General features: G+C 43.6%; 1 protein-coding gene across 3 annotated transcripts in view; it reads right to left on the bottom strand.

The window, feature by feature from the left end:
- The window catches only part of ATRN (attractin), a 298,845-nt gene that overhangs the window by 144,481 nt on the left and 138,086 nt on the right, over positions 1-16,278 (bottom strand). For all 3 annotated transcript variants that reach the window (XM_078599563.1, XM_078599565.1, XM_078599564.1), the window contains exon 20: positions 6,270-6,363. In XM_078599563.1, coding sequence (XP_078455689.1) covers positions 6,270-6,363 — 94 coding nt within the window. The remainder of the gene's footprint in view (positions 1-6,269; positions 6,364-16,278) is intronic.

The raw sequence follows: 16,278 nt of genomic DNA, 5'->3' as shown, positions 1-16,278 counted from the left end.
GCCTGATTGTTTCCAACTTAGTAGAGTTGGGACAATGAGTTGATTAAATTGATTGTGGAAACCCCGTAGAAGCTCCATCCAGCGTGATGTGGTGATGTGGCCGGTGACATAACTAGGCCTCACCTAACAGGTGGGTACGGAGGTGAAACGATTATCCAACTATCTTCGTGTTTTTCGTTCGTCGAGTAATCGAACTGAAAATCGGTAGAGAAACCGATTACTGAAGAATCAGAAAGCTCTGAAACTGATTATCCTCCAGATATAATACAAGTTGTTTAGGCAAATTGTGATGCTTTAATATGGGTGCGCAATGATTTGGATCTACCGCATCAGTGTGTTTGTGTGGGGAGCGCATGTGAGATAATTACCAGTTATTTGAGAAGACTTTTGATGAAATTAGCAGATTTAAAAGATACCTTGCTGGGATATCAATGGAGCGTAAGATAGCTTGAAAAATAATTGTGAAATATTATCAGCACGGGCTTAACACAATGGATTTAGTGACGTTCAGGCCATTCCGGACATCCAAGCTGCAATGCTTCTGATTTAAAACTAAAAACTTTATATTTTACCAGGTAAGGCCCACTGAGAAATATAGCTCTTTTTCAGAAGAAACCTGGCCACAAATGCTCGCTCCATGAAGTGGCTTATGTGGAAATGTATAGCAACCAAATACTCTATACATGCATGTTTCTAATATGAAAGGAAAAACTGGAAGACATGGAGAAAAATCCACGCGACCACGGGGAGAACATGCAAACTCTAAATATACAGGTGTCAGGGTCGGGGTCAAACCCATGGCCTCCTGTATACCGGGCGAGGTAGTTAACATCTCGCCAACGCGGCACACTCAAATTCGCATGCAACAGATTTACTGTTCAGCATTAACATGAATATGACAAGAGAGAGCTCCAGTCCATGTTTTTCAGAATGCCTGTATTTGGAGGCGCTAAATGTTGTTTCAACTTTGTGACGCGCTGCACAGTATTCACTCGCCGTCGAAGAGACTCAGAGGGGTGAGGAGGAACCACAGAGAAGTGGGAAGGCAGCAGCCACGCGTTGAGCCGACGCCAACAATTTGCCCGAGTGAACCTATGGATTACGGAGCAATGCTCCCCACCGTTGCTCAATGAGATATATTGTTCACAGCAGGGGCGCGTTGAGCATTCTTTAAAACATGCGCGGAACTGATTCTGCCCGATGGACGAAACCAATAAATTAACCCCTGTACCATTTCGTTCAACGTCTACAATGAAGAGTTTCATGGTGGGACCAATAATGTCTGAACCTCACGCATTAAATGCCAAAAAAAACACATAGACAGGCATGCACACACACACACACAAGGGAATTACACGACTTAATAAGCTTATAGGGGAATTAACCAACTAAAATATCAAAAGCTTCTATCTCATGACAGGGAATTTGTTTTCTTTTCCTTTTTCCCTAAAGGTTGAGTTGTTAATCATGATTTGCTTCATTCTGAGACACAATGCTCTTGCGAATCTATCAAATTAACACGCCTTGAAAACATGAGCCCACGTTGCTTCTCTTTTATTCCGCAGCAACTGCCCCCCCCCAAGCCGTGCATGGGGGGGGGGGCACGCCCATCACCAGGTTTCACAGCAAAAAAAATATGGGAGCGTTTTTTTTGCTTGCACCCGTGTAACTTGCAAACGGCAAGCACCGCCAACTGAATAAGGCCAGGGCATTCCACTCGCCGCCACGCCGGATGCCAGCGGAGATGGATTTTCGTACACAGCACGGTAGCCAATCGAAACCAAAGCAAGGCACGAATGTGCGAGCCATGAGGAATAATTACGCCAAGTTGGCTCCACGGTCGCCCGTGTCACAATCCCCCCTCCCAATAAATCTTTATCAGCTTCTTAAAAGGGAGGAAGAAAAATACACCCCCCCCCCACAAAAACGCTACTGTTGCCGGATATAATTTCAGATAAACACCTGCGCAGACAATGGACCGCAACTGAGACCTTTCCATGGCCCCTCTCTCTCCTCTTTTTATCTATCCCTGAGCCCTCAATTCATCTTCCCTTGTCTATAATCTCACCAAAACTGGCACACGGCCGCCGGAAAAGGGGCGCAACAACATTAATACTGGCCGAGCAGCAGTGGTGGGCGAGTGGTGCTCGCATTAAGCGGCGAGCAATCTTTGGCGAACGAAAGGCAGGACGAGACAGTGAAAATCAAGAACGTTATTCAAGGGCCTGGTGGTGAGTGGGACTGGAGGGAGAACGTGGGAGGGGGTGGATGGATTAGTCTTAACACGATGCACCCATACCAGAAAGGTACATCACACGAATAAATGCCAGGTTTCAAAGAACCACACGATTGTACTTAATTCAAAACCGCACAAAGGTGTCTGAATTGCTGAGGGTAAGTACATTTTACCTCTTGTAATAGCTTACGAAGGGGTACACAATATGTCTCCCATTTTTTTTTAGTGATATATATGAAGAGCATATAACCCAATTTTAAGTAAGCACAGCAGAACAAGCTGCTTAATTTTTCAAATTTTATATCATTGTGTTCGAGTATCATATTTAAAAAACCACAAAATAAAATTATGTTCAGAAAAAATCTATCATTCAGCCTAAATGTAATCATCCTGGCCAGTACAAAGCCACTAAACGCATGTATCAATGGGGCTTTTTTGGGCGAAGAGCTTAAATCTTGGTCCGCTCACCCCTGCCCCCTATCAGAATCAGGCCCAGGAAAACGACTCAAGTCTGTTTGTGCATCTCCTGCAATGTTTGCAAATAAAGGCTTGCCCCGAAGGCAGGCTTGCATTACTCCAATACCAGAAAATTACTGCCGAGTCTGCCGAAGGGCAATTTCACATCGATATTCACAATTCACAATGCACATCGATTACGGCTCCCAAATATAACCGCCGTGAGAGGAACCCCTCGCTAATCTGAAGTTGACTGCACCGCGGGCGAGGGCAAACCTCAGGGTGGATCTGATCATTTTTCCTTGTGGAATCTAAGAATGTAATAGATCAAATGGGTTTGCTGTGAAGTCAGCAATCATTGATGTATGGAATACTATCACAAAGGCAACAGACAGGCCACAAGCGTGGGTGGCATAAGCCACGGAAATTTCTTATTAGTAAAAAAAAATCCTAAATTATGTGCTTTGATGTTACTTGACAAGAAGCCACTGCAGGCCACACGAGCACATGACCAACATAACTTGGTATTCCCGCCATTCTTATAGCGCACGGCTATCACAAAGATGCTATGTTTCACAGACATTCTACAGTAATTTCAAAAGGAGGGTATTTTTTGTTTCAAATTTGGACTATGGCCATCTATTTTCTAACGTTGCCAATCGATCTTAATACACCGGCAGTATTAACCAGGGTGATCTGCCAGGTTCGAACTGCGAGCCTCATAAAGCAGTAGTAGATTATTCTGCAATGATATTCAGTACTACCCAATGGATGTACTTTTCTCGGTAATCTGCGGATTTTCCCAGGAGCCCAACAACCTTCAAATAGGGAAGAATTGAACACAATGCATAGAAATGGCATCACCCGCTCTTGTCAATATGACATCATGTTTCCATAGGTTTTTATTTCTTCTGTGAGATCACATTTGAAGGATTTAGCCATTTCAGATAATGTTGTATGCACGTTTATTTTTCTAAACGACTACATGTAAGCGTGTTAACTCTGATTAAACCATCACATGAACTACACATAGCAAGTACATTCGAAGATATATTTCGTTTTTTTATTTGCATTCATGACTGCCGTTGGAGTTCTCTGCAGCGCTTTCCAAATTATTTTAGTCTCCTGAACGCTGCATAATTCTTGCCATTTGGTTTGCTGCTGAGATGACTCAAATAAGTTATCTGAGCCATGGGTATTTTAATGAGCCTTAAGCAGTGACTGGAGATGCCCTATGGAGAAAGTTTAGTGGTTTTTTGCTTTAGTAATATTTTTCCTTTAGGGCCGATGATAGGCTATAAAATACTACTTTCGTACAAAACTATTGTAGCGTATGTTTACTGTGATTAACAGCAACTCTAAGTTATAACCATTATTATCAAAGTTATGTAACATTATGAATGAATAGGTAAATTAAATGTAGACCCTCATGCCACTTTCAAAAGACACCTATTCTGGAGGAGAAAAAAAAACTCCTAAAAATGTATAATGTCCCAAGACGGTCTTAGCATTCAACAGAGATGGCCCCACCACACAGAGGAAGGCTAAGGCAACCCATAGGGACCAAGAGATAGAACTCTGGTACATTGAACATGACAGATGCATGGCTGTGACTGATTGTAGGAATTTCTATTTGTGTGCATGCACACAGAGACAACAGAAGAACCTCTTATCATAAACAAACCTTATGGACTTTCCAGGACTAATGGGAGTACACTGGGCAATATGGTTTCTATTTGGCATCACCACAAAAAGCCAAAAATATATTCTGTCCCACCTCATAAATAACCATAGACGTGGAGGAGGTTTGGAGGGGATGTGGATGTGTGCACGTGGGGTGTGATTTTGAATTAATAGGGAAAAGAGAGTTAAGCATTTAAAAAAAAAAGAGGAAAGTGCCTCCGAGTCGAACCCCGAGTGGTAAGCGAAGAGTATGAGAGCCAACGCAATGCAAGGCTGATGCACAACGGCAAAAAGTAAATGTCTCTTATTAAGCAATGCACAACTACAGACCCTCATGGGGGCCACCACACCACCGTTTGGCCAGCACTATATGCACTCGCTTTCAATGCAACACCATTTGCCTTGTAACACATGGGCTCTCTGAGGTGGATTTTTAGAGCAGCGTGGGTTTTATGGGAATATTCATCCATCGATTGCCTCCATTTGAGTCATGTACCATTCAGGCCTCTTGCCACTACCTCTGTTGTAAGAAGCGGCATGCATCAGGGGAAGGTTATTTTTTATTCTTTTTCAATCTCTGTTCAGTACCTGTTGTACATTTACGGTTTCAATGAAAGTCAATTTTTGAAAACAAGCACTGGTCTCTCGTCAATAAATAGTTTAGAACAAAACCAGACGAATGCTCTAATGTAATAGCGGTGGATTTTTTTCACCGGCAAATGTATACTTTTAGAGATTTGCAGTAAAACAGTGTTCTTGCAAACTTATATTGCTGACAATGTTAAACCGCATGCACGTTAAATCTCTTTCGCACATTACGTGGCCAACCGTGCTAATCGGAAGTGAAAATGTTATGCCAGTAGCCATAATATTAAAATATTTGTTAACGCTGTTAATAGGCGCAGGTGCATTTGGAATGCTGCGTGTTCAGATGAAAGAATTTAACAATGCTCTGCTTCTTATAGATGTCAAAATACTCCAAAGCAAAAACAATATGACCAAAAACTATCACCGATTTTTTTACATGTACAATATTTTTTTTATTTTTTTTTATTTTAATGCTGAAGCACAACGCATGAAGGAGTTCTAAAGTAAAAACCGTTGAGTGACACAGCTCGTTGTCAAGGCCAAAGCAATATAACATAACCAACATTAACCATTACAGTGGAAAGTTATCCACAGCACTTTTACCAAGTTTAAATAGATATAGGGAGATGTATACAGAGGTGTGGATGCACACACACATCAAATGAAAAAAACAATACGAAAAAAACTCTCATTTAAACCCCAGCTTCATAGCCACGGACATTCAAACTGCCACTGCAAGAGCTGAAGAATAAAATTGGCACAACAGTTGCATGGCATTTAATCTTTCTGCCCGTGTGGCAGTACGGAATTTTTCTTGGGAGGAGGCGGAGGAGGAGGAGCGGGGGGGGGGCAGGAAACGGTGGTCACAGCAGTGGGTAATCAGGAGACTCCAACAGGGAGTGGTGCCGAAATCCACAATTAAACCCCAGTCCGTGGCGGGGTCCCTCCGCAACATCCAGATGGCCATCAAAGGAGTTTCATTAATCACGGCTTTGCCGACATCAAAGCACGCGAAAGCAGAGGACATTCAATAAAACATTTTGCTTGTTTTGTTCTAAATCGCTTGCTGCCGATGTGTGCAGGACCTATTCAAAACCATCAGCAGAAAAAATAGAATTAAAAAAATAGAATCGCATCCAGAATACAAAACATGCCTGAGACTGCCCAACTGGTACAACTGTACAGAATTCTGTTTAAAGAAGTTTTTTTCTTTCCCAAACGTGATTAATTTGGCGGTGGTGACCAAACAGCACGTATAATGAGCACAACACTGGGAAGGGAACAGGGGGTAGATGTGAGTACTTACAGCTGGCATTGGTCTCCCTTTATGCCTTTGGTGGTGCAGTAGCATTTGCCCGTTTGCGCGTTGCAGTCCGTGGCATGGTGGTTGCATTTGCACCCTGAGTGGGCCACACACGCACAACACAGGCACACACATAAGAAAACAACGCACGTGCACAGCATTAATCAGCATCCGTCCCATCCCTATGCAAAGAGTGGCACACGCTTGGCTGAATGTCATGCTTCTGTTATTAAATTGCTTTGTTAATAATGCGATGGAAACGTTATTATATTTTTCTTCATCCTGCTAATTATGTCGATAGTTTTTTTTCTATTTTGCATACTATATTAAAACAAAAGTCTGCTATCCACATTTACATATTAACAGCGATAATACACGTAACAATACTAATATATTTTTGCCTCGCTTTTCCTTCTTGATTGGAAGGGTCGCCCTTCGGTAAACAACCACAAGTGATAATCAAACAGATGCGTATACATGTCAATGTCATGAACGCCAGCTCAAATGCAATTGTGCAGTGTTCATGTAACTTACATAGAAATATTACATTAAAACGGGGGAATAAAAAAAATACTGAACATTGCAATCAACCTGCTTTTTGACACCTTGCTAGTGGCAAGCCAGTTGCACTTTGCTCTGTTGTAATTACACAGAAGATAAAAACGCTAAGATTAGTTCATCATCAAAAATCTTAACACCTCGTTCTATATTTCTCGTGAACATTCAAACCGAGGCACCGCCGTCAAAATGCAAGAGCGGCGGTGCTAGGCAGGTGCTTAATTAAACATTACGCGCCCTCGGGAATGATCCAGTGACGGAATGTCGTGACAAGGTGTCGGCCACTCCCTGTTCATTACACCGGGGAATTCAATCCTGATGAAAAGTACAAGTTTGCTCAAAAAACCTGTTCCAGAAACTGCATTATGAGTCAAAGCCTCCCAGCTCCCCCACCTAATCATTACTGCTCGCTTAAAAAGAGGCACTCTTCATGTATAAACGCGACGTGTAATTTTAAAGCCGTCAAAAGGACTCCCAGAGATCTTCACGGTGCAAACAGAAAAGCTGTGGAAGAGACAGACGTGCAGTGCCCCCTAGCTGATGTCGCCGAACCGTCGCGATTGATCGTCGTGAAGGAGAGCGTTTTGCGTGCACCGCTCACTTATTCTCTTTAATTCCGTACAATAAAAAAAAAAAATTTGAATGACATTTTGAAAAGCAGGCATGGTTTTTTCTGAATTCGTCATTTGCTTTAAAGAGTCGTGAGAAATGGACGAGGTGTGTTCGCAAAGGTTGTGAGAATGAGATATTCAAATTGGCTGCTCGCGATTATGATGGCAACAGAAATGCACTGGTTCTGGAATTCTAGTGTGCAATGCAAACTCACTCCAACATAATTATTGTCACGAAACTGTGGATTCGGGTAAAACATTTCCATTTCTAAAGATGTAAATGGTTGTCACCCGTAGGAGAAGCACTAATAGTAGTATCACGGAATTTGCTGTTATTCATGTAATTTGACCAACAATGTACACAAACATGTGAATCTTTTACATTTGTAAGTAGCCAAACGCACATTCTTACTTAAGCCCAATTATCAACACCTCTGTAACCACATCGTGTTTGTCAGCACTACAAATTGTCCTTTTAATTGTCAAAGCACTCAGCGGCGGCATTCGCATTTATTTAATGTATTCTCTCTATTCCGTAATGCGCACCACTGGCCGCTGTCAAGATTAAACCGGCAAACCAAGAAGGCCTTTGAAGTCAGGGAAGTGAACACAACGGAGTGGGGGTTGGGACAGCTGTGGGAGAAGCACCCAACTGTGTCGAGCCACGTTTGATCGGGCCACACAGATGGACCCGCCCGCCTGCCCGCCCGCCCCACCTGTGCAGCGTCCGCGCAAAGGGGGGCCACGGTGTCCGGCGCAAGCCGAACAAAAAACAAAGCGGGACAGCGGTGGTATTTGTTGTGCAGATGGGGGCCAAATTGCATCTGGCGTGCTACCGAGATTACCGCCGAGATTGAGATTTTCCTATGCGGCTAATCCCGCATTTTGTGTTAATCCATTTTGTATCGATCAGTTTTTCGCGCATCAAGAAGGAGCGGTCGATGCATTTCTCGACGAACGTGGGCCGTGTGTGGCGTGTTTGATACCTCGATACTGGGTGGGCGGTCGATGGGTTTTTTTTTTACGCACGCACCTCGCCATCTTTGACGATATTGCGTATAAGGGCGCAATTACATTGACACGGGTACAACTCATTACAAACGGTTCAATCTTGGCCTAATATGGGCAAACAAGAGCCTGAAATCAATGAAACCCATAAACTTGAAAGACAAGGCCAATTAAACCTCATCAATTGAGCTGATGGCCCCTTTTTTTACTTTTCATTACGTTAAACCAACTTAGGCAGAGTGACATTCCCGTGGAAAGCGAAAAAACATTTGATACCTCAATGTTGAGGCTATTAGGTGGTGTATGATAGGTAAAAGTTGAGACATTGGCATCTGTACCTATCAAAAAAGTATATTTTGTACCAATGTTGTGTTTATGTAACAAAATACAATGGCAATGTTTAAAATATATATATTTACAGAAATTACCATATAGGGCATTACATAAGCGCCATGTTCTTCTACAAGGACATTTTTGAAGGAGGCATTTACTGACAATAGGCATGAGATGAATGTAAGTGTAACATCTATTATCTCAGTCTTAACATTATCAATTCTATGTATGCCCATAAAATTCCATTTCCTCAATGGGTGGTGGAGTGGGTTGGGTGTGTGCGTCTCCAAATTTAGGGATTCTTGAGCTCATGTATTCAACCTCATCAACCTCATCAACCCCATGACATGCTGCGATATGCTGTGAAGTCAATGAATTAAAGTACATTCACTCATCGCCGTGGTCGCTAGAGATTACTTTCTTTCTTCGTACGATATTTGAGCAACACCGTATTCTGCAGTCACTGGCCTGGATATTTGGGAGGACGAAATCACATATTTGTGCACTTAAGCAACAGGAATGCGATTGTAAATTGAGCAACTAACGGCCTATATTTTATGCAGACACAAAGAGATGCATTTCAGTGGAGGTCGTGAAGCCAGCAGTGGCATGAGCAAGCAATTGCAGGGCTGCGCACCTTTATACCTTTGTAGAGGAGTAATAAGTATAACCCGTAAAAACAAAGTTTTTCACTATAAATCCTTTATATGCGTGGCAGCGAACTTAATATAAAGGATTAAAAAATATATTCGCCTGTGGAGGACGCGGGGATCGATCCCGCGACCTTTGGCATGGGAAGCGAGGGCGCTACCAACTGCGCTACTCCGCCACGGCCTGTGGAGGGGTTACGCTCTGGGCTCTTACACTCTGACGTTCAGCCAAAGCCATGAATGCGTTCTATTTGAATATATGTAAAATAATTTTTTTTTGCCTAAAAAGTGTAACATTTTGGGAATTTTTTTTCACGAACAATAATTGTCTGGCACAACGAGTCTGTGTGGAAAATGTCAGCTCGATTGGATCACGGGAAGTGGGTTAAAAAACGACCGAAAGATTTGCACGGTCCTAAGCAAGCAAGCAAGCACGCGAGCAAGCAAGCAAGCACGCAAACTTAATATAAAGGATTTAAAAAGAGGACGTGACGTCAGGTGTGCCGTTCAGTGCGATGACGTCACGTCTCCTGGGGTACTTAAGGGATACCCCGTGACGTAAGCGGGGTCACTGTGGGAACGGGTAGAGTGAGCAGGGTGAAGAGGGAACCAGTGGGTAGAGAGAGGGATCGAATAGGGAGTCTGGGGAGAAGCCGGTGGTAGCCGTAGAGGTGCTTCTCTCTCCGCTCGGTGGAGTCGGCAGAGTCCACGATCCGACACGAGAGAGAGAGAAACCGGAGCTAGCCGGCAGGGACCCGGACTCAGAGTAGGACCCCTATCCCCTGGGAGTTGTGTACCATGTGTAATATTGATAAGCTTTAATAAACCCTGGCAAAGACCTTAACTTACCTCCGTCTCCGAGTGAGTCCGTCGGAACTTCTCTACAACTGGTGTCAGAGTGTCTGCACTGCCGCCACCATGTTTACATCGGGAGCGGAGCGCAAGAACCCAGCGACGGGACCATCTTCTCTACACCTTAATATTCAGCACGTGAGAAGTCCGATGCAAATGCAAAAACACCTGCTGGAACCATAGGATTATTTTCCTTGGAACACCAAAGCGGTTTAATAATAATAATAATAATAATAACCGACTTAAATAGTATAACCTCTAAGTATGCACCGTATATATGTGATCTGTTTTCAAAAGGAATCTCCTATTCAGAGCCTAATTCACCGGCAGCTGAATTGCACCGCTGTAGAGAAAGCTGTGACCAATTGTGCCAAGGGTATTTCACAATCGCACGCCTTCGACTCGAAATAAATGTACTGTGGTGACAGGGCTGGGAAAAATATATGTTTGAAAATTACGTTTTATCACCGTGTAATTACGTTGGAAATCAATTGCGGAATCCACAAATAAAAGCCCTGTATTCACATCTTGTGACCAACAGCAAAAACTCAAAATGCAGTAGGCTAAGAAAAAGATAATCATTTCCATTTCGCGTACCTAGGTACAGAATCCCAAAACAACTTTAAAACACGCGTGACAAAACACGTGTGACAAAACAAAAACGCGGACGTGAAGAGGAGCACATTTTTCAAAGAGAAATAACTCACGATAACAAGCCAAAAAGAGAGAGGGGAATGATTCAGGGCATCACACAACGAAACCATGGTGAACTTCGCTGGCTGTTGTGCGAACAGGGTTCCACACGGTGGCCATCTGAGTCAAGTAAACGATACGGGACAAGAAATAAAATGAAAACCTCAGGGTGAAATCTTCCGACGACCAGGATTTGAACTGGCGATTGCGACGAGCCGTTCCCCTGTTAAGGTGGAGCACGTGCCTTGGCCACTGGCTCCCCAGCAACGTCTTTATTTTTTACATCGCTGCCCCGCAGTTCGGAGCTCCAAATATACTCCGCTTTGGAATCACTTCAGCTGAACAGCGGCGGAAATTATTCACCTTTTAGAAGAAGAGTGAGAAACATTCTACTGCGTAATGCATCATCGCCGGGTTGTCCTCTTCAAGGTTTGAGAGACTAACATACGCTAATGTGCGACTACGGACTGACAAACCCAATTCCAGTTGTTTGCCTTGTGCAATTGTCTTTTAATTCACAAACGTATGTACTTGTTGGATTGTATCAGTCCTTCCCGTAACTTTATACACCCTGTACACCCATGCTGGATTCAAATGTATCGTATAATGGTCCCCATTCTATTGTTAATCTCTAATCCGATTCACCAATAGCAAATAAGGACCATGAAAATCAGAATTTACACAGCACTGCAGGTACACTAGGTATATATTAACATGCATTAAGAGAAGATTAACAACCAAGAGGACGTAATTATATTGGAATACCTTTATTTTAAGAGGTATACTGCATAGAAAACAAAGACAAGGATCTCTAGATAGCCTCGTTAGGGCAAGTGCCGTAGGGGGGGCACCTATGAAGGCCGGCACGGCGCACGAGGGGGTAGGTGGCCAGTACCACACCCGGTCACCTTTGTCTCCTCGGTGCTGACGTTTACACACCGCACCAGGTACTCATTTCAGGCTGAGTAGGCCTCGGAGAGGCCCAGGACCAGTTCAGATTTTCTCCACTGTTATTGGTGGCGAGCGCGGGAATCCAACGTGGGCCGTTGGGTTTGTAGCGCAGAAAAAACCACGCGCACACGTGCGTATTTGTAAGCAACCCAGCAAAGGTAAACCAAGCATAAATATAACCAGACGTGTTGCGACACCCATCCATCAAAGAAACAAATTTGAACCCCACCTTGAAATGTGAAAATTGGGAGAGAGATTGCTAATTTAACAAGATTGATATTGAAAAATCAACACCTGTGACAAAACAGCAGCTTAAGCCCCAAGGTTAGTTAGAATGTGTTCGTTACTCACACTAATCCAATTATTCATTCAGCGATTTGCCATTGTCAGCTCATTCACTTGCTCACCAGTTCCCCTGGCTGCTGCCAAGTGTCCAAGCGCTGGCAGCCTCAACAGCCACTTCCGAAAAGCCTGGCCTCGAGATTTGTTCACGAGGTCCAGAGAGGGGTGTATGACCATGTACAGTGATGTATGTTGAACTTCTTTGGCACCATACATAGCCAACCGTGTTCATCGGAGGTGCGAGGGGAAGGACAACAAACCAAACGCAAAAAGTCGTTCGAAAGAAATGAGATTTCAATCCGGATTTGAAAGTGCATAGCTCCAGCGGCTTCCTAATGTCCGAAGAGCGTTCCAGACGGCCGCAGAAGCGCATCTGAAAGCGCGGCACGATGGGGTGCCGGACTTGGCGCGCGATGCAGTGACCATGAGACCTGCAGCGACCCGGCCTCAGCGCCTCAGCACGCAGTCAATGTGTACAAATGAATTAAGCAAATAATTTCCACGAAGCGTGCGCTCCAATCTGGTGAGAAAACTCACGCAATGACGCCCCCCCCCCACCACCCCCACCCCCCCGTTAGAGAAGCTATCTGGGGAAGCGTACTGTCAGCAACACGGTTGCCAAAAATGTTTAATCCAACGCACGTGGCAGCATGCAGACTTCGGGAGAGGCGTTCTGGATTCCACAGCTGTGTTTGTTGAATGACAATTATGTAGCGGCGGTCACAGCAGAATTGTGAATATGATGATTTCACCAATTTCTTCATCATCATCATCCACGATCAATTCTCTGTCGGATGATGCCCTCCCCAAAGCTGTCGCCATGGCATACGTCCCCCACCCCCCCCCTCAGGCGACACTACGACCCATCTCTCACTCTCGCCCCGCGGAGCCGATCTCAATGCCCTCGGGGAGACTTTTCTCTGCGCCCTCATTTCTTGGTCGCTTTCACGCTCCCATCGCGAGTTAGGACACCGTCTGTGATTTTTGTGCCGCGCTATATTATCCTGATGGGTTTCACAGAGTTCTGGGTATTGGTCCAGCTTTCTGCGTGGCACTGTCATCCCTTTTTACATACCTCTCAATCTCTCCGACAAGCTCCTCATGTCTTCTTGGTTCTTTCGGTAAAGTCACGTGACTTTACCGAAAGAACCAAGAAGATGAATCCCTGCAGTCACGAAAGCTTTAAATCGAAAAAAAAGCTCCTCATGGTTTCAGTCCACTTGTCCCCCCCCGCCAACCCCCCTCTCCATACTCACTACACTGTCCCCCCTACACCTCCCTGTTCCTGATGACGACTGCTTGTGTTGCGATCGAAACGTCGTGATATTTTTTTTAATCACATTATTTTATATTATTACTTTTTCTCTCTACGTGACTTTACCGAAAGAACCATAGAATATCACTGCACTGTCTTCGACATTGCTGGCGTTTTCATTATTTATGGTGGTGACATTCATTTAATTTTACTTCTCAAGAGATTGTTTTTACTTTTCTCCTCACTCCCGACACTTCCAACACAAATAATCCAAGTACGTACCCGTAACTGAATGATTTAAAGCGGTATCATCATGTTTTCCCAACTGACCATTTGAAGCCTGGAATAATTTTGCTTCTCCTACCTCCTCCTCAACTAGCGTACATATTTTGATGACGACAGTCTTTGTTTTTGGCTGTAATTAACTGTGTCGTCTCTTGAGAAACGTTGCACAGTCTAACTTGCATCGCACCAGCCCATGATCATGAATTTGCCGAGGACAGAGACATGGATTGGATGTTAAGTCAATTTCATTTCGAATTTCTCCATTCAATCTCCTGCATATCCAAAAGGTGGTCATCACTTCCATGTCCCCGGCTGGCGATGTACTCCGGCAGACACTCTCATTCGCTCTCGTTTCTCCGATGCCAAATTTACCGATCATCCTCTCATCACTGCTCCTCTTACGTAACTTTGCACCGAATTCTTCTTTCATTTCAATGTTGCCGTGTGTGTTTTCTCCTCACTTAAAAGTTGGTCAATTTGTTCACACATTTGGTCGACTTTTTTGTGATGGAAAACTCAACAGCCACTGGACTCAAACTCTAAAGTTTTTTCGGTAAAGTCACGTAGGTAAAAATAAATAATACAAATAATAGAAATAATAATAAAAATGCAATAATAATAATTTATATACTATTATTTTATTATATTGTTATTTTGTTTCTATTATTATTTTTATTATTTATTTTTACCTACGTGACTTTACTGAAAAAACCTAAGAGTATGAATCCTTGCAGTCACGAAAGCTTCAAATCTAGAGCCACTGGACTGTTGTTGAATGTTACATTTGAATTACATTTAACTTGTAACCATTTCAAAGCATTTATTTGATCTGGGCAACTCTATCTAACACATGATAGCATTCCTGTACAGACCTCGAATCATATTCCTCAATAATTACTGCCGGATAAGTTTACCTCGAGCAAGACATGACACGGAACTCTCTTCAGTTTCTCCTAAACTCAATGAGTTCAACAATGTACACATTTATACCCGACAGTTCTGTTTCCAGTTCAAGTCACCAAAGTCCATGCACTGTATGCGTGATGAATTCGACCGGTACAAAATGCGCTCCATGAACATGTTGCGTTGTTCAAGATGAAAATATCATGGCCAAAGTCGCTGACGCCACCACACCTCGCGAAGGCTTTCTCACCTCTGCCAACCCTCCCCACCCCCCAGCTGCTGCACAGTAGACACGTGACCTCCAACATCAGCCCTGACAGGGATCGTACCATCTGGTCCTGGGGTCGTTCCCTTGGTCACGCGGACTTGTGAAGGGCACCCACGTGGCTTCCCCCGTTCAGTTGACAACGGGGATGACACTCATTTACTGTTTAGAGCCCCTAAAAGAGCCAGTGGTGGAAATTACATAATTCCTATGCTGGGGGTGAGTATGTCAATAGGGAAAACAATTGTTGACTTCTCCACAAAGTGGTGCCAATTTTATCAACCCCAGAAAGATGATGGGCTGAATCGATCCAATCAAAAATGCAACTCGCAACCTTCTGATCGCAAGCCACCACAATCTTACTCGTTGTCGCAGAGATAGATACAGCAGTGATTTATTGTAAACATTGCACGTGACCATTAGCTTGACATACTGTGTCAATGTGGCTTGAGTCGGTGTAGTTCAAAATAATATTGTGCAAACTATAAGGAGGGTTTATGCGAGTTCAGAAGCTTTTGATTTGCTACAGTTCGGCCAAGTAACACAGAAAGGAAAATGTATTGATTGAAGGTGTTGAATATTCTGCAGTATATTGACTCATTTAATCTAACACATTACAAAGCAACTGGGAGAAAAAAAAATTGGTGGAAAGATTTTTTGCACTTACACATTTTGCCAATTACATTGAGCAGTGCATTAATTGATCTTTTGTGCTAATCACATTATTTGTTTACAAAATGAAGTCCCCGCCAGTCAATAGCTTTTAAAATGCTGAAACACCATCTGGCTTAGTGTGCCTTAGGCCTTGCACTGCCAGTCAGATATGCTCGAGAAACAAAACAACTGTGAACTATGAATATTACATTTTCAAGTTTGGATGTCTACATTGCACGTCATAAATAAGTCACACAATGATGCAAAATGTCACCTTACGAGAGAATGCAGGCGATTGTGTAGAATGTTATTATTTAGCACAGCACGGGGTGGTGTTGCCAGCCCCGTGCCTGCCCACTTCATTTTTAGGCCTGAGATAAATGAAAGGAAGCACGCAAGGGGATCATAACCCAGTACTTTAACCATGACCACCACCATCATCGTCAGCCACTATCTATTCACCGCTGGACAAAGGCCTCCCTGCAATATTGAGATCCCTCAAGGTTCTGTGATGCCACGATCCATCTCACGTCTTGACGTGCTAATCTCATCTCTGTGGTTGGTAAACCCTCTCAATGTACTTTGTCTCCTGTGGCTGCCATTATGTCACCAGTTTTATCCCGTCGGAATTATTTCTTCTAGCGACATGTCC

This window comes from Lampetra planeri, chromosome 12 (genome assembly GCF_965212315.1).
Source record: "Lampetra planeri chromosome 12, kcLamPlan1.2.h2, whole genome shotgun sequence".
Classification (NCBI taxonomy): domain Eukaryota; kingdom Metazoa; phylum Chordata; class Hyperoartia; order Petromyzontiformes; family Petromyzontidae; genus Lampetra; species Lampetra planeri.
Note: the sequence above shows the minus strand (reverse complement) of the source record. Positions and strands in the feature narration are given on the sequence as shown.